Source organism: Zonotrichia albicollis, chromosome 2 (assembly GCF_047830755.1).
Source record: "Zonotrichia albicollis isolate bZonAlb1 chromosome 2, bZonAlb1.hap1, whole genome shotgun sequence".
NCBI classification, from domain to species: domain Eukaryota; kingdom Metazoa; phylum Chordata; class Aves; order Passeriformes; family Passerellidae; genus Zonotrichia; species Zonotrichia albicollis.
In genome coordinates this window covers 25,564,898-25,590,162 of record NC_133820.1, presented here as the reverse complement: position 1 = coordinate 25,590,162, position 25,265 = coordinate 25,564,898, and the positions used below count along the sequence as shown (strand labels likewise).

The following is a 25,265-nucleotide window of genomic DNA, read 5'->3' as shown; positions in this document are numbered from 1 at the left end:
GCTGTGCCACCAGCAAGGTGAGATCCAAGTGGGACACTGGTGGTTGGGTCCTCATCCCCTTTGCCAATAGATTTGATTGGGGTAGGAAATTATGTAATATGAGTTTAAAAGATTTCTGGGATTGGACCATTGTGCAGATGAATCAGCAGTTTCTAACCCATCCCTGCTGGGAAGGGATCTGTTTCCTTCACAGGGAGGCTGCAGACTTGTTACCTGATTAAATTAACAAAATTCTGGAAATACCTTCTCACTTTTGAATTAAAGGATTTTTCGACAAAGCAAAGTGGTACAGGTTTTTCTCACCCCTTCTTGTAGCTTCCCGCATCTTTTGCAGGGACTGAAGAATAAAAACAAGCTTTCCTTTCTGTCCTGACCATACATCTCCAAGTACAACCTTTTGCCTTCAGGCTCAGCTTTGATGGCACTGCTGAAAGTTGTGCCAAGCTCAGTTCAGAGGAGAGCTGGCTCATAGAGCCCAGTGTGGGGCTTGGCCATCCCAGGGCCCCCAAACTGACCCTGCTGAGGGGCTCTGGCTCCCAGCACCTGTCTTCCTGTGCTGGTGGCAGAGATAGGAGGACCAGCAAAAATAAAACAGTTGGAAGAACTTCCAGCCATGGCTCTTTGAGGCCCTGGTGCAAATGGCATAGCCCAGGATAAGTGGAAGGATTTTTGCTTCCTGGTGTCCTCCTGGGCCCGTGGACAGAACCAGCTGGCAGGGAAGTGCAAATTCACCACTTCTCATCTGTCAGCTGTGCCACAGGCTTAGACATGGCTTGGTGGGGAGGTGTGAGACTAGTACAGCCCTCACCTGGAGATATTTGCTGCAAGGGATTTGTCTCCGGGTTGAAACCATCATTCCTCTCTGTCTAAAATAAATAACCAAGGGAGCATGGGACTTAAAGTAAGCAAAGACCAAGACCAAGATGTTACCAAATGCAAATGACTAAAGACTAAAGGAAAACACTGTTCTAGAAATCTTTAAGGTGGTGCAGGACACATAAATACCATTTTCAGAAGGGAGAGGGGAAGTCCAAGGAATGGCCGCTGTTTAAACAATGGCAGAAGGAAGAAGTGGATGTTATTTTTTCATGTCTGAACACTTTCAGTGTTATTATTTCATGTCTGAAAACTTTCAGGGAATGTATGCCACCATGGTGAGGGAGCTTAGGTGGTGCTGTGCAGTTCTCATGCTGCAGTGCTCTGGCATCTCAGCAGTGAGCTGCTTTTTGGTTCCTTGCACTGTTAGCTAGCTGCAAAAAGCTGGGAGTGATGAACAAGCAGTGCATGTCTCCCTTCAAGAAGAACCATTCATTCAGATTTTGTTATTCCTTTATATTTCCCTTTCTCCTAATAGGATCAGTAAGGAGAAGAACAGCTGGATAAATGAGGATCTGGTAGCCAGTCATTTGTCCCTGGACTAGGTGCCAGGTTTATTCCAAATTAAATGGTTACTTGCTATTAGAAACCTCTGCACTGAGGAGTGCAGTATGCATTATGCATTAGCATATTGCTGATGTTGTCCCCATCACACAACAGCCCTTACCATCAGACTGAAGTTTCCTGGGGGGACCTCCTGGTGTGCCATAGGTCAGCCAAATTGCAGACTGTGCAATCCTGTGAACTCACAGGATGTGCCCTTGTAAGCTCTTGGAGCTTCTGTTTTCTGTGGATGCCATTCACCCAGGGTTATGGCTGTGGCACAGCTGAATTCCCAGCATGGCAGCAGAGAGGAGAGTGCCATGGGACTGCAGCTCTCCTCAGGGAGGAGGCAGCACCCTGTGGCTCTCAGGCTGCCACAGGCAAGCAAAGGGAGAAAGGAGAAAGCTGCAGCACACCCTCCCCTGCACTGGGGCAGCAGAGGGCTTTCCTAGCATCAGGTCTGAAAAACGTGCAGATAAAGTGTTGTGTTTGTCTTGAGAGGGAAAGTCTGGGTCAGAATTCCCAGTGCTGAATCCCTGGGCATGCTGGTGCAGTTCTCAGCATCCTTTGCTGGGATGGAGGGAATGGCAAGCTTTCCTCTTCTTTGGCTGTTTGCTGCCAATTTGAGACCAAACATTGTGGCCATTGGCAAAGCTCAGAATATGTCTCAAAGCTGCTCTAAACTGCACAAGCTTGCAGCCAGCTCCAGGGGCTGCTCAGCTGCCAGGATGTGCCAGGAGACAGAGCTGTCTGCCTGCTTCCCTGTGCTCCCCAAAGCCACGTTGCTGAGAGGAGGGATGGGCAGCGCCCGCTGCAGCCCAGCGCGGTCTCAGGAGCACCAGGCCACTGCTGCAGAACAAGTTCTTCAGCATGGAATGATCCTTTCCATGAGGGAAGGTGTATTTTTGGTATGACATTTAGTTTCTAGCCTTTCACTAAAGATGAAGTAATAGATGAGTATATTTTATAAGCTAAATATTAGAAGAAAGTGCTTCAGATGTGGAAGGAAGCAAATGCTGCAGTGAGGCAGGGTGGGTAAATAGCAACACACACTGTTTGATAAAAGTTGCATGTCAGTTTAGTTTCTTCTGCATTGTGTCACTCCATAGATCCTCTCTGAAGGAGTTGTATTGTGAATCGAATAAAGGCAGGAAATTCCTTCTATTCCTCCTGGTTTCCCTCAGCTGCGATTCTTTATGTGATGCCTTGTTTTATAGCTGTTGTCAATGAAAACCATTCAGTAGCTCCCACTGAAAAAAAATTAAAATCAGATATCTGTCTTTGATCTGGTAAATCAGGGCATTTTCCCCAAACTGCAGTCATGCAGTCACAATAGAATTTGTACCCCAAAACAGCAGAACTTTGCAACTCCAAACTGAAAAGATGGAAAGTATTCCCCATAGAGTTTATTTCTTTGTCATGTTCCTGCAAATATTTTGTTTTGTTTTAGAAGAAGTTGTGCAAAAGACTCCAAACTGTTGCACAGACAATTACATTTTTTCTCCCACCACAATGAAAAATTTTGCTTCTCACCATGGCCAGGTATCATGTTCTCACAGAACTGTGAAAAGATTTGTTAGTTCAGTTAATTTCTCAAAGTTATGTTCCTAATGTCAGTATTGAACTGTTATTTCTGTCAAAAAAATTAAAGCTACTCAAAGGTGGAAAAATACACCCCTAAGCTGCTAGAGAAACAAGATGAGAATATAGGAATGTTGTAATCTTTGTCTATATGATATCACTTTATCCTGTGGAATGGAGGCAACAAAACTAAATTTATACCCATCACAGAGTGTGCAATGGAATCACAAAACAATCAGGTTGATGGTACCATATAAATTAGGAGGGGCAAGGGTGGCTGGGTGGGGTGCTGCAAATAAGTCTCAAATACCACACAAAAGTCACTATGACTGTTTCTTTTCAACAGATACAGGGGGTTAGCCAGGATTATTAGACATTTTTTCCTTTGCCCCCAGAAGAGTGTATAAGCTCTACTGCTCTCCTGTACACTATCTTCTATTTTTTAAACAGTGTTTATCATCAGACAGAATGATACACAATAGCAAATTCAATATTTTTTTTTTTAAAACACTGTAACCCTAGCCTATTTGTGCTATTCTTTTGCCATATTTTAAATGTCTTGTTTCTTCTATGTTGACTAAAATGGATTCAGAAAAGGTTACAGGAGTTTTCTGTATTTTTCACTAAGAGATGGTAATTTTTTCTGCCTTTCTCATGCTCAAAAAACTGAATATTTTTGGGATCAGAGCTCAGGCATGGCAAACTTGAGAAGGATGAGAAACAAAAAGGAAGGTGCACTAGGGGCTGCTAGACCTAAATAACATATAAACCCTGAAGTTAGGGAACCCTCAGTAATTAACAGAAGGCCTCAGAGAAAGCAAGAGAAAACCAGTGTCTGTCTCTGCCGTTGCTTCCTGCTCTCAGACTGCTGAGGATTTGATGGGGGAAAGAGGGAGGAGAAAAGAGGGCAAATTAGTTATTGCCAGATCTCTTTTCCCTGCTGTGCCAGCAGTCTCTATTGGTGGGACATGCAGCTGTGGCCTGTGCTGGTCCCCTGCACTGCCAGACTGCCAGCACATCCTGCATGGGTGGCACACCTGGTCATGGTGCTCTTCTGCCTTCTGTACTTCAGGTTGATCTCTTGGGAGAGTAATTGGGCAATTCTCAGCACAACAGTGTCCCTGGACATGGTTGGGCTTTAGCTGTTGAGTTTATTTATTTAGAGAGGCCAAACACTGGCGGCATGTGGCCCATATGTACATCACATTATGCCAGAGTTACCAGCAAAGGACACTGGGGAATAATACTGCTGATTTGATGCATGTTTCCTTTTTTTTATCTTTTTTTTTTTTTTGCAATGAGTGTGCTGTTAATACTGCAGTCACCAGAACTTTTGTTGTTGTTGCTTAGATCAATAGCAAAGGGACGGCGGTGAGAAGCTGCTGTGGTTCTGGCTGCTGCTGCATGAGATGAACTGGTGAATAACGTGTGTGATTTCTCTTTCCCTTGTAGTTGCACTCTGCAGTGACCAGGATCCAAGTTCAAAGACCTGGTTTCAATTACACGTTTGCCCATATATGTATCCTGAACAATGACAAGACATGCATAGTGGACGACATAGTGCATGTACTGGAGGAATTAAAGGCTGCTCGTTCTTCTAATCGAACTAATTTTGCAATCACTTACCCGATTACTCACTTAAAGGATGGCAGGGAAGTGTACAATGGGCATCAGCTCGGTGGGGTTACTGTGCACAGCAAGGACCGGGTGAAGTCTGCAGAAGCCATTCAGCTCACCTACTACTTGCAGGCAATCAACTCCCTGAATGACATGGTGGCAGAGAAGTGGGAGTCCATTTTTTGTGACACTGTTGAACTTTTCCAGAAATCCAACAGGAAAGTCAAAATGTACCCTTTCACTTCCTCTTCGCTGAAGGAGGATTTCCAGAAGACGAGCAGGGTGTCAGAACGCTACCTGATCACGAGCTTGGTCCTTGTGGTCACCTTGGCCATTCTCTGCTGCTCCATGCAGGATTGTGTCCGCAGCAAACCCTGGCTTGGCCTGCTGGGATTGCTGACAGTGACCCTTGCCACCCTGACTGCTGCTGGGATCATCAATCTCACTGGTGGGAAATACAATTCCACCTTCCTGGGAATCCCTTTCGTCATGTTAGGTAACTATCTCCTCTCTCTCTTTTGTGTGTTTGTGCCTCCCTGATGCATTTCCCAGCAAGCAGACAAGCATCACTGCATGGTTCCTGTTGTCTCATTCCTGCAGCACTGCCCCATGCCAAATCCACACTGCCTCTTCTCCTAAACTGTTTTTATGGTGCCTGGACATTAAAATCATGCCTGGGGCTCTAGTATGGCACAGCACAATGCTGTGGGATGTGGAGCCTGTGCAGTAGCAAGGAACAAGGATGTGCAAATGCTTTGCCTTTTGCAGAGAGGGAGCCCAGCTGCTGCTTCTCTGTGAATGTTTGATTCTGGTTTTGGAGGGAGACCTTTGCAGTGGTCCCCATGCAACACTGACAGCGTCAGCTGTGCTGGCAAATCAAAGGGCTGCCCATGTTGGGCATTTAGGGAGTGCTGGCTCCTTTGGAGACCAGAGTGATGCTGTCCTGGCTTGGCAGGTGTTTCCCTGTGGGATAAGAGCAGTGGTTGGTTCTGGGTTGCATTTCTCCAGAAGTCCTTGTGTTGGCTGAGCAAGTGTAGGAAGAGTTTCACAGCCCTGGGGTGAGAACTTTGGCAGCCCTGGTCAGGGATGGACCTGCAAGCTCAGCACCAGCACATCCCAGGCAGAGGGTTATGGAGGGAAGGGGCACTGGCTGCTCCCTGGCTCCTGTGCCAGCAGAGACATCTTTATGTCCCTGGGGTTTGTTCCACCTTCACTCACTGTGGTGTATGGAGTGGTTTCAGTTTGTTTTGTTTTGTTTTGTTTTGTTTTCATCGAGAGGACAGGAGTCTGGCCATCTTGCTCCCAAACCAAAGTCAGAGCCTTCTCCTGCTGGCACCAGGGCATTTGTGGGAATTCTGCATGTTGAACCCAAAGAGGCAGGAGGACTTCACAGGAGACAAAACGAGAGCTCTGGAGAGTTCACAGCCTCTTTGTTTGTTTTTGGTTCATAACCAGTGTGAGAAGCTTTGTGCACTGTAGGTGTTTAATATGTCCTTGTTCACGCCATTATTCATTTGTAGAGAATAATACATGCATTGATTTGATCACAGCTTCCCCAGCTGAAAATCAGTGTTCAGTAATCCTTCAGGTTTCAAGTGTAAGAGTGTCTCCACTGACTTAGTCACATCATGTAGTGATATGACACGTTTAGAGCACAGCTATTTTTATATCCAGCGCCAGGCTCCTGTGCTGTGCTGGTACTGTAGTGCTGCTGCACTGTGGTATTGTTGCACTTTAATTAAAGACTATGCTTCAGTGCATCACACTACCAGTTAACATACAGAATATATTCAGTGACAAACAGAATCCAGCTACATTACATCGCCTGTCATTTCCAGATGACATCCATGAAAATTAAACTACATTGTAATCTAGAGGAAATGCAGTGCCAGAAAGTCAGAGTCAAAAGAAGGGTATCTTTCTGACCTGAGTCTCTGGGTTTTTTTGGTGGGTTTTTATGCCTATTCATGTATTATGAAATTCAATTCCTCAAACTAAGTAGTGTATATTAAGTGTAACTTTAGATAGGAGGGGATTTTCTGGTGTGTTACAAGAGTAGCAGAAAAGCAGTCTAAAATCCAGACATATGAAGTGAAAGTACGTGAGAAAACTGACTCAAAAATATGAAATATTAGCTTTGTTTAGGGATCAAATATCTGCTCACTGGGACAACCTTTCAGATCTTTAATTTACTAGTAGTGACAATGCTGAGACTTGAAATCCTCAAAGACTTACAGATAACTATGAAAAGTTTCATATGTCTATTTTAGTGCTCCTTTAAGTGCCAAGCTGTATACTCAATTCTGCTTTTCTTTTAGGTTTTTTTTTTCTTTTTCCTGATTTTTTTTTTTTGCTCTTGCTTGGTTGAAGTATTCCACTCTTAAAAGGGCAGCTCAGCTCCCACTGTGAACGAGTCAAGGTAGAGCAGCCAAGTTCGTGTAAATCTTGCCCGCTGCCCCACCTGCATAAAATCTCCCAAGGGATAGGAATATCAACAGGTGAACAGAAGGCACTGACAGCATTTTGGAGTTTTTAATGAGAACTGTTTTAAGCTGGCAGATAGCTAGAAAGGCAGGTTGGCCTTTTTTTTCTTCTTCTTTAAGTACAAAGGCAAGATTCATGCGTTTTGAGATGTATTTCATACCTAGATGTTGTTTTGCTTATAAAGGATGTTTTAAGTCAAGGCAACTGAAGGCTGGAAACACCCAGAGCCTCCATTACAGCCCGCTGAAATGCTTCCACTTAATTCCAGTGACCGTCAGATTAGATCATAGATTAACTGACCTTTAGAAAGCCAAAGGATTTCTGGCTAACGACATAGCCCTGTATCTATTACTCATAATCTCATGGCTAAAAGCAGAAATGAGATAGAAAAAATGATTACACCGGACACATTTCAGGCACAACCCCTTTACTGGTATACATCATTAATGAAGTTTCCGTGGTTTACAGCAGCTGAGGATTTTTAACTTTTCATCAGTGTTGCGGAGGCGGGGGGACACTCTCCAGACATCATTTGACACAGGATGAGATTACATCTTTCATAACAAATAGTTTTCATCATGCACTCTGTCTCCTCCTTGGACCACTTCCTCCTGTGCTTTACTGCACAACCACTACATCATGTCTAACCTGAGTTTCCCTTTGCATCATGTCTAACCTGAGTTCCCCTTTTGTGACTTAGCTGTCCTCCTTATTTATCCATTGCATCTGGAAAATAATTTATTTTCTTTGTCTTTGCATATTTGGTACCACTCTCACTTGCTCAGTCTTCTTCCTTTTCATCCCAGCTTTCCTCAGACTCACACAGACTGTGTTTACCAGACTTCCAGCAATCTTCTTACTTTTGACCATTCCACATCTTCCATGGAGTGTGGTGCCTAAATCCAGACACAGGATTCAGACTGAGGCTTTCAGCAGCACGTAGAGTAGGAGGAGGATTTTTCACATCTTGCATATGGCACTGCTGTTCATACATCGCCATATGTCATTCATTTTTTTCTCAGCAGTATGAAATGGTTGGCATTTGGTTGGTGGTACATGGTAATTCACAGATCCTTCATGTCATTTTCTACCCTGTTTTCACAGTCATTTATTCCAAACAACATGCAGAAGTTTGCCCCTGTCCTTTCTGAATTATAGTTTGTTTATCTCTCACCATTTCTCCTCAATAAGTTTATCTGGAGACCATCACTGTCTCCAAGATGTATTAGCTGGTCAGCAATGCTTTGCAATTATCAACCTTTTCATATTTTCAAGAATTACTTTCTGAATAGGTTGACCAGTCACAAGCCCAGTCTAAAAATATAGGCAGTATGTCTGGGAAATAGTCTGATCAAAGTGCTTTGTAATACTTCTTCCATTCATCCTGTTTTCTTTGACATCCCTTATTCATCAGCCATTTCCAAGAACAAACAAGCTACAGTGAAGGGTACCAGCCTCCGTAGATGTTGAATCCTCAGATTTTGCATCAACAGGAAATTTTAAAAGTTACTAAATTACCACGACTTACCAAATTACAGTCTTAGGCTGTGTAAGTGTAGGCAGGAATATCTTTTGCCTACTCCACCTGTTAAATATGACATGCTAGTTTAAACACGTCATACTTTGGTTTTAATCGTGGTAGTTTATTCTAATTTATTTAACTTTTAATTAAGGCAGATTATTGTAAGCCATTTTACGAAAGATGACTCTGCATAGCCTGAGTATGTCACTACTGTGATGACTTCTATGGTGAGGCAGGTTTCTTTTTGGTTGTCCCTGATTTCTGACTCAATGGCAAAAACTGAAGCTGGGAGAAATATTGCCAGAGACCCCCTTGCCCAGCAAATACTAAATAGTGAAGGTTCCCTTTGGTGCCTGGAGGCCCAGCTGTGAGAGGCTGAGGCTGGGGCTGGCCTGAACCCCACTGACGGCTGTGGGGTGAGGCAGCAGAGTCCAGGCTGGCTGCAGCCGCTCTTTTCTCTGGCTTTCTTTTCTTTTGTCTTGTCAAGTCAAACTGGGAGCTGCTCTTCTCCAGTTAGAGGTGAACACAGGTACTTCTGACCTGAAAGTGAAGCCTAAAACCTGGGAAAATTAGCAGGCTCCCACCATTTGTCTGGACATGGTATGAATTAGCTTATGTCTCTGTGGTTTTTTCAAATTGCCATCCACATCTATCAGTGTGCAAACAAGTAATTTAAGGACAAGTTTGCTGACATGTCTAGATCTTGTGAATACTTTGCTGAATTTGGGATGTTCATTTTTGACCATGTGAATGAAAAAAAATTAATTCTACAGCTAGGTTGTGTTTAAAATAGCTGATTTATAGTGTCAGCTGAAAAACAGAATTAAAATTCTGATTTCCTATTGCCTTCTTTATTAAAAACTACAGATGTTTGGTCTGGCACAGATGCTAATATATCCATCATAAGTTTCCCTTACACGTTAAATGCTGTTTAAAAACTGCCAAACCTTTAAAAATAATGTTTTCCTCAAAAAAATCACAGCGTTACCAAACAAATCATTGGACAACAACCAGCGCTGTCTGAACAAGTTTTTGGCGTGACTTTTTTTCCCTTCCCAGAGGCAGAGGGGAAACCTAGGCACTCAAAAGAAAATTGCAACATAGTCCTCTGCACTGCAAGCTAGCAATGTGTTTGCTGTTCCTTCAGAAATGGATATAGCTTACTCGGGGAGAAATGGCTCTCTGCAGCTGCCAAGTTCATGAAAAGCATCGGCTCCGTGAAACCGCGCTGGAACGCCGGGCGCTGCCAGATATGGGCAGGGACACAGGGCCAGCTCCCTGAGCTTATATTTAGCCTCCAATGCTGGCAGGGGAAAGCCAGGTAGAAGTTATGAGAGTGGCTTCAGCTTGTAGCACACTGTAAAAGGAAATTATAGGCAGCTGTGTGTGAAATTCAGCAAAAACAGGTAAATGAAAACCCCTTCTTACAACCCCATGGCATCCTGCCCTGCAGCATGCCCCCTCTGGGATGAGAGAAAGGAAAAGCAGTCAGCAGAGAGATCCAGGGAGGGATGGGTGGGAAGGAGCAGGTGGAAATGAAGGCAGGACCCAGGCAGGGTTCCCCTGAGGGTCAGTCTCAAGTGGAGAAAAGCCACGGGGAGAAGGAGATGCCCTTGCAGGGCTGCGGAGGAGGCTCAGGAGCAGGTGAGGTATGGAGCACTTTGGAAGGTGCCTGGAGGAACCAGGGCTCATAGTGGCACCTTACAGATGCAGAGGAGTTCCAGTCACTTCTTAAAACACAAATTTGTTGGGGGCACACCTTCCACGTGGCTTGCCTTGGGGAAAGCTGTGCTGATGGAGAAGTGAGCTCAGATACCTCTATGGGGGCTTTACAAATGCAAAAAGTTGGAGCACCATAGATGGGATATGAGGTCAGAGACAGTTGGGAAATAAAGTTGGAAGGAAAAAGGCAACAGAAGAAGAGGGGAGGTCAATGTGTTTGATCATAGAAGTGAAAAGCACAGGAGGGCAAGTGAGAGGACTGCTGAAGGTTAGAGACCATGAAGGCAACAGGCTGCTAAACCCAGCAGGGCAGCTGGCAAGCAGCACAAAACCTGAGGGTGTTCAGGCCAGCACACAGTAGTACATGGGGCTCACTGGTGCTGTGCCTCAGTCCAGTAAGGCACCTGGCCTGGCTGCTGCTCAGTTCTCTGGAAGAACATGCTGGTAGGGAGTTGCAACATATGCCAAATTCATACACTCAAAAAGCATCCATTATCCTCCCTATCAAGCATCCAAGTGTTTGCTATATTCAATAAAACTGAAGAGTCAACATTGGTTACATATAGAGAGTCAAAGACAGTGAAGCAGCCCCTCCACAGGTCTCCCCAGTGCCCTTCAGTCCACACACAGGAGTAACACACACACCCAAATGTTTGACTTTGTATAGTATTTTTCCACCAATTTTCCTGCGGTCAGTTAATAAAATTGTGATGCTTACTGAGTCTGTTTTTTTATTCCCCAGCTAAGCTTTCTCATTCTACCTATGCAGCTGTCCCTCTGCTGTCCTTTCATGCTGTGAGGAAGCATGGCCTCCTTCAGCTGGCTCAGCTGCTGCCCCCATGTCTCTTTCTCCCATCTCATCCATCTCTTTAGCAATATCTGGCGGCCTCCTCCAGCAGGACTCACCCATCTTCCTACTCCAGGCCATGGCATCTCCTTCCTAATGCCTGCACAACTCTCAGCATCTTTTGGTCTCCCTAAGCTTCCTTCATCTTTTCTGCTGTTTTTCACATTCCTGTGCGTGGGTCCCTTCTGCCATTTTGGTTGGGTTTTCTTTAAATTTCTCCTCTCTCATCCTCCCCTCTCCTCAGCCACAGCTGGGCCCATTGCTCCCACCATTTTCCCTATATTCTTCACAACTTCCTTGGCACTCAGCTAGGTCCCCACTGTGCCCTGCAGTTGTATCTCAGCTGCTTGTGGTTTCCACCATTCATCCTTTCCTTTTTTCATGCTGCCAAAGCACTCCCAAGAGTGCCCTGGAAGTACACTTGGTTTTTTTGTCACTCCATCTGCTCAGCTTTCCCAGTTCAACCCTGCACAGCTCAGTTACAGTCCTAAAGCATTTTGTGGTTTGTTCCTTTCATCCCTCTTCTAAGAAATGAATAAAATTATCTGGTTTCATCTACCCTGAACAGACAGAATCCCAGGCATGTCACTTTCCTCATCAAGCTTTTTTCTTCTCCCTTTTCTGTTCTCAGTCCCTCAGTCTTTTATTGTGGATTCTTACATTTTATGACATCTCTAAGCAGCCATGCATCTTTTGCAGTCCTTCAAGCATCACATGGTATTTTTGTTTCTCATGTGGAAGAGGGAGTAAGAGCAGAAGTAGGTTCCCAGGCCACCCCTCCTCGCTCAATGTTCCAATTAGTCCTCTCACCAAAGTCAGCCTTTTCCACCCAAGGTGGAGCTGATTAATCACCTCCTTCACCTGCTGGTCTTCCTCACTCCAGCTCTCCTGAAGGATGATGTCTCCAACCACTTAAGGAACCCAAACACAGAAGCCACTATTGCATGGGAAACAAATAGACTTGAAAAACAAATGGTGCAGACTGTTTTAGACAGCAGCCCTTTCCTGAGCAGCTGGAAAGCAGCAGGCAGAGCTTGCAGCTGGCACACAGGACAGACACACAGCCAACATGGTGCCCAGGCTCCCCCTTCACCAGCACAAAGCCCAGAGAAATCCCTGCACACGGTCGTGCTTCTTGGCTTCAGAACACTGCTGATGACTCAGATAATTTACCATGTTTTTTGGAAGAGAGGAGGTGTATCCATAGGAAGTCAGTCCAGAGAACATCTTAATGTTGAAACCAAGTGCTGTACAGCCATTTCCTCTTCATTTTTGGTGCCCCAATATCCACTTGTGAAAAGTATGTTACAGGTGATGCAGCATGCTCAATGAACATTTCTTTATGCAAAGAGGAACAGAAAGCTGTTCCACTTTCACTGTCTGCATTCTTTTAGCTGTGAGGAACTCAGTGCATGCAAGGGCTCAGTGGAGGCTTTGTCAGAGGTGTCCCAAACAGTCACAAGTACTGAGAGTTTGGCACTGACATCCTGATTTTCTTCAAGTAGTGAAGTCCCTCAAGAGAAACTTTCACATATATGAGAATATACTGGAAGTTCAGAGGTTAAAGAAAGGAATCTTGTCTCTATATATACATCTACATGTAGAAAGTGTGTATGTGTGTATATATATATATATTTGTTTGTGGTACACTTTATATACTGGGCCTGGGTGGTCAATGAAGACCCAGGGAACATCAGCAAGAACTGAAATTACTTCATTTTAGGTCTGGCTGCAAGAGAGATGGTGCACTTTGTGAGCTTCAAATAAATGACATTCCCCAAATAGACAGTAGCCTGGAGGTATGCAGGGAGGGGACCAGTCATTTTCAGGTCATGAAACCTCTGGCAGAGAATCCAGAGGTGAATTAACTAAATTGGAATCAGTCTGGATGCTTTGTGAAAAGCCCAAGCTGAGTTCCAAACTTGTAATTATTTTTTTTAATCAGTAAAAATAGTAGGTTGGATGTGTTTTAACTGAATTTTTGCAACTTTCTGAACATTGTGTTTCACATATGGTTGATATATATATTATGAGTAAGAGTAGTGACAAACATCACTAAGCCAGGAGAATTTAAGTGTGTGCCTGAGATGTTTCAGTTGTAGCTTTCTCACCAGAAAAGGAGAAACTTGAAGAGTGGTAAACAAATTCATATTCCACTGGCCCATGTTCCACTGGGACAGCACTCTTAGAAACAAATGATATTTTAGCTTGTAGCCTTAGAAATTTAAAGCAGATTGAAAACCTGGTTGCCCCAAATGTACCCACTATGCCTTACTCCGTCTTCAGGAGGTTTGCTGTGTGTCACTCTGTAACATGGTATATATTAACCTAGCACGGGTGATTGGAGGAGGCTCTCACTTTTAAGTGCTTCTTTTCCACAACATGCATAAAATCTGTCCAAAAATTACCTAGTGATGGAAATCAGTTTTCAATTCTGTCTGCTGATATGATTCACAGCATGTCATATGTGAGACAAGCCCAGGTTTCTTAACAGACTAACTCCACGTGTGACCACATCCTCAGCTAGTGAGGCTCGAGCTTTGTGCACCATGGGGAAATTCATCCTTCCAGCTGTACCTGTCCTGGCATGGCACTCTCCCATCCTGGACAGCTCCCCTGGTGAGCTCACACACCTGGGGTCTGCACCCATGCCAGCAGCAGTGGTGAGCAGACCCTGCCCTCCTCCCTTGTCATCCTCCTCGCAGTTTTCTCCTTCTCTCTTCAAAAACCAGCTCACCCAGGGCACTCTGCTTCCTGGGAGATTTCCTGGTGTTTCTGAGCTAAAGAGGATGAAGAGGCATTCCTGGGAGGACTTTGGGGCAGGCAGGCCCTTTGGAGCCCAGACAGAGTCAGGTGCTTGCTGCAGAGCACAGCCTTGCACGTATGGCACAGGTTTGGCTCAAATGCTTTCGGTTCACATCTGCAACAGGTCTGGGGGTCAGTAGAGGAGCAAGCCATGCAGACACAAATATTCCAGCAGCTAAAACCAGATTTTGCTAACACACATCTCCTTCTGTTGCACTGAAAGAAATAGGACTTTTAACTTTTGCCAGGTCTTTTGTGAAGACATAGGAAAGCAAGTGACACGTTTAAATAGAGCTGACAGCCTGCTATTTAAATGCCAAAACAACCCTTTACTGATTTTTAAGTGAAATAAATGTTCTCTTTATATATAAAAGTGGATTTTGAACTATAACTTAGTTTGCTTATCAAAATAGAAGATCCACTCAAGTTTTCTCTCAAATGTATCTCTGTTTTTAAAATGTGTTTATATGACATTATTGCTATCACTGTAACAACTAAATCTCAAATATTACATTGTTTCAAAAGTAAAAAATACAAGAAGAACATCCATCAGTCTCCCAAAACCTAAATCAATAATTTCATTTAATTGAAATCAATGGGTTTGTTCAGGATTTACCATGTAAGTGCTGAATTGCATATATAATCATTATAGTAGGAGGTTGTTAATTTAAACAGAATTTGGTATACTTTAAAAAAAATAATTTGAAAATGCAATATTAAATAGTAATATTTTTTTATTAGTAAATAGCTCTAAAATACTCCAAAAATATAAAGTAGTGAACCATGTTACCACCATTGCTGATTATAGATTATCGTGAAGTCTAGGATGATGAATATCAAGGCATTGTTTAATTCTACTTAATTAAAATATTTCTCATTCTCTTTGTTTCTTTTCCCCTTAAATAGATAGAAAAATTACAGAATGTTATGTGTGTCTTGTGTATGTGCATGTATTTCTTCAAAGATAGAGATTTATATGTATAATGATTTTCATTTCAATAGTTATATGTCATCACGGTTTATATATATGTAATATGTGATCATAGTTTTAAAATTAGCTTGTGACTTGTACCATTTTCTTTAATATTGGCTCATTTTAGTTTGTTTGCCATGATAAAAAATAGTACTGAGGAGTTTGATAGTGTGTGTGCACCAGGCATTGCTGACTGTGGCCCCACAGTTCAGGTGAGAGCGAGGGGGTGATTTCATTTTGTCTGTGCCTGCTTTGTGCCAACGTGTACTTTTTAGTACAGGTCAGAAAGGGCTACACCTCACCCAAACAAACTGTTTCACAGGGCAACAGAGAATTGACTGGGTGCTCCATTTGCAAAAGCTCAGTTTAAAAATTTAGGATATTATGGCAGACCCTCATTGCCAGAAGGTTGGGATCTAAATTACTGTGATGCAGCAGATCCCTACGAGTCTTAGGAGGAACCTAATCCCCTTTTGTGACTGGGAGTGCTGCACAAGACCTAAATGAGGCCTCAGCCTTGTGCTGGATTGCCAGACACACTCCATTTTCCTGACTGTGCATTAAGCAATTTCAGTGCAGGCTTAATGGCCCGGAGAGTCTTTCAGCAGGATCTATGACTGAGAACATCATTGTGGTCTCCCAGTGTGAAGCACTGAGCACCAGTTGAAGACATCTTCTCTGCAGGCACCAACCGAGGCAGCGTGTGCTGCACGGGGACACTTTCTCTTCACAGTGCATTTCTGTGGGCACAGCCACCCACAGCTGTGAAACACAGCAGATTCTGAGAGCATATTATTAAACATTTTGGTTTCTCTTACTTTGTTGCCAAGAAGATACTGCACAAAACACAGCTCTCTCTGCAGAGACTGAGGCAGATTTTTATCTGATGTACATGCACCAAGATACTGTGGTTTTGGTGCTGGTAGTGAGTTGAGGAATACTTGGGCATGCGTGGGGCTTTGTGACTGGGATATAAAAGTGGTTGAAGAGAACAGCCTGACACATGAGGGTGAATGGCTAATAATCAAATGTAAAGCAAAACTAGAGATTGATCAAATGGTTTTATGCACAGACACCTAACAGGCTCACCTACCTAATTTCAGTATGTGTCTCTCTTGGGAAGATCCCAAGACAGATGTTAGTACCAGCCATAGTACATCTCAGGTGATAATATGTGTTAAATTTAGTACCCTTTAAAACAATAGTTGCAAATACAGAACCTACCTAAAAGAACCTACCCAACAGTACTGTTACCGTGTTTCTGAGGTGTGTTGTCATGCCTGGAATGCAGTTACAGTCCTGACGAGTGGAGTCTGTGGGACAGCAGGTGAATAAAGCACTGCAATATGCACAGCCTATGCTTATACCAGTACATCCCATCCCATGTTGCTCTTCATGTGTCCTGAATTCCTGTACCATGCCTGCACATAGCATTTGGTTTTACTTGGCCTTTGAACCTGTGCTTGGAGGTATGAATGAGATCAGGCTGAGCTTGTGTGGCTTGTGTGACTTCGATCACTTCACCAAAGAGGATGTGTTTAATGCTACTCAGTTGTCCACAGCCTGCAATCCCCTAGTCACAATTTCCCTGAGACAAACACTGCTGCCTGTTAACACATTGTTTAGATGAGTACCTTACAGGATGTTAGTATCCTCCAGGATTTTACTCTACACTGTGAACTGGGCTCCCACAAACAGGCAAGTGTAGGAAAAGCAAGTAGGATTCACAGTGCATTTCTCAGCTCAGCACAAATGTTTGGGACAGACAAGTCTGCACTGTGGGATGTTCAGCAATACGCACCCTCCTTCATATCTGACATTCATGCAGCAAAACTGAGTGTTGCACCATTTATGGACCACAAGGTTGGACATTGCTTGGGGTTTGTTACAGCAGCATGCTAATGATGGTATAGCTGGTCAGCTCAACCCTTGCCAGTAAATTGTTATCCACTCAGTGAAAAAGTGTTGTATAAATTAGGCTGATTCTGTCTGCACGCTGAAGGATCTCATCTAGCTGTAGTATTGCATTATTTCAGTGAGAACAGGCTGTGGAGCCAGATGTTTGCTTCAGCTGGATGCAAGTATTCTTGCTCTGCCTGTCACCTTCAGTAGCAGTTTGAGCCTGCTATATGTTCTGGGCTGAAATCCTGCCTGCTGGGAGAGGCCATGTGAAGCAGGCCAGGTCTTCAGTCAACAACTGGTTCATTGCAGCTCCTGTGACAAAGGGAGTCTGGATTAGTGGTTTCACTTGGCTTGTCAGAAGATGGGAGCTGATGAGATCACTGATCTAGCTGGAAAAAAATAAGTCAGCAGAGGGAAATTATCTCAGCCTCTTTGTTGACATTACTGTAGAAAGCAGTTCTAGAGCTGAGCAGTGTCCATTGTTATTTTTAATACGGTCAGCTAGGAAAATTCATTGCACTTTCATTATATCATATGTTATTGCAGGTACCATTTTGGAAAGGGCAATTCCTGTGATGTGATTCTGATCTCCTATGAACTATTTTTGCACAAAAGCAGTTCTTGAGACCTTGCCTGCATTGGCAGCAAGCTGGGATATGCATTTACAGCATCCTAGTTATTTGATGTTAATTCATCTGGTGTTTGTCTCTGCGGATGATATTTCACTCCACTTTGAATGTGAATCAAGCTGTGCTTCACAAAGAAAGCTGGTGCAACATAGTTTGCCCTCTGTACATTCACACCCTTTTTCACAGGACACTAAATTCCTCTTGCAGACAAGTGCTCCATTTCAGAGGAGTGATTTCAGGCTTAAATCAACCTGAGTGGGACAACACTGGTCCAGCTGAGCTGATAGTGTTACAGGGATGCAGCCATTTCAGTGCAAGCAAAAACCTTAAATCAAAATCCACCCTTAACCTCAGATATTCCATCAGGGCATGCTTCCACTTCAAATTTTCAGCCACCCAGTTTACAAGGCTCCCATGTATCCTACCATGAGTCATTACCCATTTCAGACAGTCTTTTGTGCCATCAGCATCAGGAAACGATTTTGTTTCAAAAGTAGCCTTCAAAAAAAAAAAAGCTACTTTCTGATCCCCACCATTCCTTTAGTCCAGTGTAGACTAAAACAGATGAATCAGTAGCCATGTGGGAGCAGAAAACTTCAGTAGGAGATCGGAAGTAAGGCCTGAGAAGTGAGAAACACCCATAGCCCAACTTTGCCACTAGTGAAGTCTGCTCCCTCTGGAAGACTTTGATGCATACAACCTTCAAAACAGTAAGGACAAAAAAGATGAGACCCACAGTGTACTATTGTTCTCTACTTTCATAGAGGGGTAAAAGTACAAAAAGAAGAACCAAAAACCTCTTTCTCGGTCATTCCCCTCAATTTCTCTGATGGGAGAAGTCTATTTGGATATCTAAGCCTCATATTACCACAATAAGATCAAAACTTCGCATGATTTTAGTGCAAAATTGATGTCGCTCATTTGTTTTACAAAAGCAGGCAGCAGGCATTGTTTCAGGTAGGCAATTAAACCAAGCAAGTAGAGAGCAGGTTTGTAACTCCAGAGACCAGCAGGTCACTTTGCTGCCCTCTCACAGGCTCTGGGGCTGCTGAAATCCCTTCTCTTCCCTCTGCTTTGCTCTCACTATTTTCAGTCAGGAGCAGAGCCAGCACTAAGCCCAGGCTGCCTGTGCCAACCCATGGGGGCCCCTTGCTTGAACAACCACTTAACAGGGGAAAGGATGCATTTCTTTTTTGAGGTTTGAAAATGGTACTAAAAGGAATCATTTCAGTGCCTGCACATAAGTGGTATTTTAAAATGAGGTAAATGATTTGATAATTTTAAGGAAGATAAAAACTTTCTTTCATTTTCACAACTTCCTACAAATGCTTTTTTTCTGATGTAGGCTCTGCATTGATTTTGCAGAGCATGTGTAATTGCAAGACTTGTTTCTGAAGGAGGCAAATGAAACTTTTTATAGCATTTTCAGGCTACTCATAAAAGTGCTGTATTTAAGCTAGGCCTAATTTATCAGGTTTATTGGTAGTATTACTATTATCATCAGGTTCTAAAATTAAAGGTTGCCCACCTCAGGCTAAAAAACCTGTGGAGATCCTCAGCATTAACAGTAATTTTCTTCTTCATTTTCTTTGACTACAGAAGTCAGAATGTCTGCTCTCAGTCCTCCAGTATAAGGTAGGAGTATCTCCTAAATACAAAGCAGCAGAAAAAGAGAATAAGAAAAAAAAGTTTGATTCCCATTTTGTCCAAAATACCTTTCTCCTCTCCCTTTAACATTTTCCTTTGACCCCTAACTTCTTTTCCTTAAAAAACTCCCATCTTTCTGTGTTCTTCTTGTTAGCTCGTGATTGTACAGCCTGGCTGTAGGGCACGACTGGTGAATCATAGCAGCAAATGTCAGCAGGAAAAGATCTCCAGTAGCCCATTAGCTGTTTGAGTTCATATTTATTATTTACTGAATGACCGTGAATAATGAACAAGTTGCTCTAAATGATTACAGATTTGCGGCTAAATCTCTATTAAAAAGGGAAAATCAGTTGAAGCAATTACAGAATTTATTTACAAGGAAAAAAATTCCCTTCGTCTCATTAATATTACATGGAGAAGATGTAGCAACAGTGAGGGAAATAGAGGTAATTAGTGCAAATTGATTAGGGGTGCAAAAAATGAAAACCCTGAAATGGCAGAGAAGTGAAAGAAAGTCTCTCAAAATGCTTCCATGGAGATATCTGCACTAGTCTCTGTGGGCTGGACTTATATGAACATCAGTGAGTTAGAGTGATGGAGATTGTTCTCCAAGTTGTGTTTGCAGTCAGTATTTAGAGGTAAATTAGGTTAGGTAAATCCCATCCTAGTTAAATACAGCTAATCTTTGGACTGCCTAATTTGTTATTGAGTTTGGGCCTAATTTTTTCTGAGGAAACTGGATAAGGTCAAGAATGGCACTGGTGCAAAAGTCTGCAACTTTAGGTATGTCCTCCTCAATGTAAATGATAATTCTGTACCTGTCGTATAAATGGACAGAGAAATCACAAACTGTACAATTGAAGGAAAATACCAGCTCCTAGTACACAGATTGTGTAGCAAACAACAAAAGGAACCTATCCTAAAATAGGAAAGTATCCAAATATTTTTCTCTTGGCTTTGTGGAGCACATGTGGTGACGCCTCTTCATGCATTTACTTGAGCAGTTCTCTAAATCAGATTCCATTTTAGGGTAGTCCTGAAGATTATGTAAGAGCAAATTGTGGTTTTATCTTTCCTGCCTAAAGAAGGAATGTGGTATCAGAAGTCCTGTTATCAGGCATTATCCAAAGCCTTATACCTGTTAAAATGTCATGTTCAGCATCATATTTAACTAGCTCTAATTTCCTTCTCTCATTGCACATTGAAAGGTTCCCCAAATTAATATGGCTATTTGAGTATTTTTAGGCAAGAGCCTATTAATGCTGGGGTGTTTTTTTTCACAAAAACATGCTATAGCTAAAGCTCATGATGGAAGTAATTTGTAATATTCAATGACCTCATTTTATTCTGTTTTGCTCACTCAATGCTAATGCGTATGATGCCATATGAAATTCGCAGACGAGCCTGCAGGACTCATGGGAGCCATAAATGGATTAAACCTCTCACTCCCTACTTTGGCAAGTGATCAGTTACATTTAAATAAAGGTCAGTCTGTCTTTACAAAGAACACACTGAAAGCAAGCTTAATAGCTTTCCCTACTGAGCCTAGAACATAACTATTTGAAGCATAATTAGCAACGGGATGCCAGTCACTGATTGTGCTTTTTGCTTGATTTTATGTCTGGGGAGTTCCAGTATTCCCCATTAGCTCTAAGAGGGGGCACAGTGCTAGTTATCAAATTGACAGTCTTGACCTGGCCTCTGAAAGCAGCTGTAAAACACTGTTGGGGAAAATTAAGATGAATGCCAAAGCCAGGTCTGTAATACTGCTACAGATTGGACATTTGAGGTCCATGCCACAACTCTAAATAACAAAATAGGTAAAATATCTGATTTACATGTGAGTGTGGACTTCATTACACTAAACATTAGGTGATAAGGAGATACACCAGTTGTCCTATTGTCTTATCTTATGAGTGCTGTATTGTGACTTCTTTATAAAATACTCCATACCTATTCTTTTCAGCATAACAGAGTGACCAGCTCTGCCATCTGTCAAAATACAGATTTCAAGAAGGGTGGAGTGAATCAGCAACAACTGCCCCTACAGTAAAAGGTGCTGACCACAAAAGGGTTGTTTTGTCAAGTTAATTAAATATTTAGCCTGTATGAGGCATTTAAGAATTAACATGGTTATAGACTCACAGCATCACAGAAGGGTTTGGGCTGGAAGGGACCTTCAAGATCATCTAGTTCCAACATGCCTAATAGATCTTGTGGTGTTCCACTTCTTCAAAATACCTCATTTGCCTTGGGTTTATGGGCTGGTATTTATATCTCTGGTAGCAAAAGTGATAATTGTCTACAGGGGAAGAGAACAGAGCTGATACAGCAATCTTGGTACTCTGCAGACAGCCTGAAATTCTAAGAGAGATCTGTGAATTACCTTGACCTTCCTGACTGGAGCATCAGCTTCAAAAGTTCAGTGCTTGCACTTCAGTGTTATCAGCAACTAATTTAGCACTGATCATTTTATCTACTACTATCAGAGAAGATGGGTAGGAGCAAAACACAGTGGACTGACTTTTGGGAATTTCTGGAGGTAATCCAAGAGCAGACCAGAGAAGCAGACAAGTGACAGCAAAATCAGCAAAAGAATGAGGAGGAGGAGGAGGAATTAAAAAGCAACAAAGAGGCTGGGATTATATGGAAAAGATCTCTTAAGTAAAGATAAACGTTATAATAAATTATTATGAGAAAATATTACCATCTCACATTTTAGGTGTGATACAAAGACTATATTCTGTTTATCTCTGTGTAAATCATCAAACTACATTTACTTCAGCTCTTCTCACCTGGTAGATGGTCAATGGCTGCATTCCCAGCCCAGGATCACTACCAGAGAGCAGAGGTCTGTGTCCTCCAAATGCATCTTCACAACATAGAAACTGTAAGAGGAAGATGACCAACCAGGGATTAAAATAAAAGCATGTACTTTTCCTGATTTACCTGCACTTGGGAGTTAAACACAGGATTTTAGATTGTTCCTTTTGTGAATGGTATATCCATTTTAAGAGTCAATTAAATACATTACAAAATGTAGGCATTGCCAAGAAATACAGGGCTGTATTTGTTTTACAAGCTCTCAGTTATATAAAGAAGACCAATGCCTTAAGCAGCTCCATATCAGTTTTACCACTGTCCTTCTCTAAAATTTATTTGTGCTTTTATTTGTTTGTTTCATTTCTAGGATTTCTTTTTCCTGGTGGAAAACTTATGGGAGGTGGAGAAATCAGTAACTGATTTAATTGATCATTTTCAGTTTGTGTGGAATTTTCATTTTTTACAGATTTTCTACAATGCAACCAACTAATGCTCTGCTTCCAGCACAGGCACTTCAAGGTCATATTTCTTTGTTTTCACCACAGGTCAGATACCATCACCAGGAAAAACTAATTTGAAAGCATCTTCCATCACAGGCACTCGGAAATAACGAAACAAAACAGCCAAGCAGAGTAAAAAAATCCTGGTTTTTTTACCCATGGATCCTGTGCCAGCAGTGCAGAACTCTCCTGGAGCTCTCACAGTAAGGTTTGCTGTGCAGGTAGCAAACGTGCTCCTGTGGTTTACACCTCCTTAATCATTTCTCTCTTCTACAGGACATTTCCTTCATGCACTGATAGCATCCAGCTGTGTCTCCTTTGAGCCTTTTAGCATGTTGACATTACTTTCTTCTGTGTAATTTGGTATTTGAATACTACCTTTGTTCTCTATTGTAGGTCATGGGTTGTATGGGACTTTTGAAATGTTGTCCTCCTGGAGAAAAACTAGAGAAGACCAACACGTTAAAGAGAGGACTGCAGCTGTATTTGCAGACTCCATGCTCTCGTTTTCTCTCACCACTGCCATGTACCTGGTCACTTTTGGAATAGGTGCCAGTCCCTTCACTAACATTGAAGCAGCCAGGATTTTCTGCTGCAATTCCTGTATTGCAATTTTCTTCAACTACCTCTATGTACTCTCCTTTTATGGTTCCAGCCTGGTGTTTACTGGCTACATAGAAAACAACTACCAGCATAGTATCTTCTGCAGAAAGGTACCAAAGCCAGAGGTATTGCAAGAGAAGCCTGCATGGTATAGGTTTCTTCTGACAGCCAGATTCAGTGAGGACACGGATGATTCAGAGGAAACGAACACTTATGAGAGTCATCTTTTGGTGTGGTTCCTGAAACGCTATTATTGTGACTGGATAACAAACACTTATGTCAAGCCTTTTGTAGTTCTCTTTTACCTTGTTTATATTTCCTTTGCCTTAATGGGCTACCTGCAGGTCAGTGAGGGGTCAGACCTGAGCAACATCGTAGCGACCGCGACTCGGACCATCGAGTACACGACTGCCCAGCAGAAGTACTTCAGTAACTACAGCCCGGTCATCGGGTTCTACATCTACGAGTCCATCGAGTACTGGAACACCAGTGTCCAGGAGGACGTGCTGGAGTACACCAAGGGCTTCGTGAGGATATCTTGGTTCGAGAGCTACTTAAATTACCTTAGGAAACTCAACATATCTACTGGATTGCCGAAGAAGAATTTCACTGATATGTTGAGGAACTCCTTCCTGAAGACCCCTCAGTTTGCCCATTTTTCAGAGGATATCATCTTTTCCAAGAAGTACAACAATGAAGTTGATGTTGTGGCCTCCAGGATGTTCTTGGTGGCCAAGACAATGGAAACCAAGAGGGAAGAACTTTATGACCTCCTGGAGACCCTGAGGAAGCTCTCTCTCACCTCCAAGGTGAAATTCATCGTTTTCAATCCATCATTTGTGTACATGGATCGTTATGCCTCTTCAGTGGGAGCCCCCTTACAAAACTCCTGCATTAGTGCTTTATTTCTGCTCTTCTTCTCTGCATTCCTGGTGGCAGACTCTCTGATCAATGTCTGGCTCACTCTAACTGTTGCCTCAGTTGAATTTGGAGTTATAGGTTTTATGACCTTGTGGAAAGTGGAACTAGATTGTATTTCTGTGTTGTGCTTAATTTACGGAATTAATTATACAATTGACAACTGTGCTCCACTGTTATCAACCTTTGTCCTGGGCAAAGAGTTCACAAGAACTAAATGGGTGAAAAATGCCCTGGAAGTGCATGGGGTAGCTATTTTGCAGAGCTACCTCTGCTATATTGTTGGTCTGATTCCTCTTGCAGCTGTGCCTTCAAATCTGACCCGTACACTGTTCAGGTGCTTGTTTTTAATAGCATTAGTCACCTTCTTTCACTGCTTTGCCATTTTACCTGTGATACTGACTTTCCTGCCACCCTCCAAGAAGAAGAGGAAAGAGAAGAAGAATCCTGAAAACCGTGAGGAAATAGAGTGTGTTGAAATGGTGGATATGGATAGCACCCGAGTGGTTGACCAAATTACAACAGTCTAACTTGATTTGTTGGTTGCTTTTTTACACTAGGTCTTACTGAGAAAAAAAAAAGAAACCAGTACTGACTAAATGTGTGGGGACAGGAAGATTGGAGGTTTTCCCCTCCCTCCTCTAAGCTAAATCCAGGAATATTCAAAATTATGGGAGAAATTAAAAATAAATTAAAAAAAAAAAAAAAGCAAGAGCCGGGGTATTGTACCTTGCTCAGTTCCTATAACAGGTAATATGGGAGAATTTGCACACCCATGCAAAGAGAGGTTAAATTTTAGATGCATGAAGTAAGATCTAATGGAAGAAGTTGAGTTCTTAAGCAGTCGTCTGCATCGCCTGTACTGCAGATGCTGCAATTATTGTGGCTAAACCAAATCATGTTGAAAGGTCAACTGTCAAGGCTGAAGTAGCACTAAATGTTCGCTGGATGTAAAGGCTTTACAGACTTTCTGCACAGCAATAACTCAAGTCAGTGAGTCAGCTCTTATAAGTCTTTGCCATCACATTTAATATTTCTTTTCTCCCCTAATCTAAACATTTATGCAAGACTATATAAAAAATAGCAAACTGTACTGGGAAAGAAGGCAGTACACAGCAACCAAGTGCTTTCCAAACACCTTTATGTTATGAATCACTTTTTTTTTCTAAAAGTATCATTATTTTAAAATTGAAATCATCCCTTGTAACATTTTTAATCATGGTTTTATAGCTGTTTCTTTTTCTTATAAAAACAAAAAAGAACAAAAAAAAAA

At 42.5% G+C, this 25,265-nt stretch overlaps 1 protein-coding gene across 1 annotated transcript in view; it reads left to right on the top strand.

The window, feature by feature from the left end:
- PTCHD1 (patched domain containing 1) overlaps positions 1–24,739 on the top strand; it is a 33,317-nt gene extending 8,578 nt beyond the window's left edge. Inside the window, exons 2-3 of the mRNA XM_074534615.1 lie at positions 4,453–5,113; positions 22,868–24,739. Coding sequence (XP_074390716.1) covers positions 4,453–5,113; positions 22,868–24,522 — 2,316 coding nt within the window. The 3' untranslated portion in view covers positions 24,523–24,739. The remainder of the gene's footprint in view (positions 1–4,452; positions 5,114–22,867) is intronic.
- Positions 24,740–25,265: the final 526 nt, after the last annotated feature.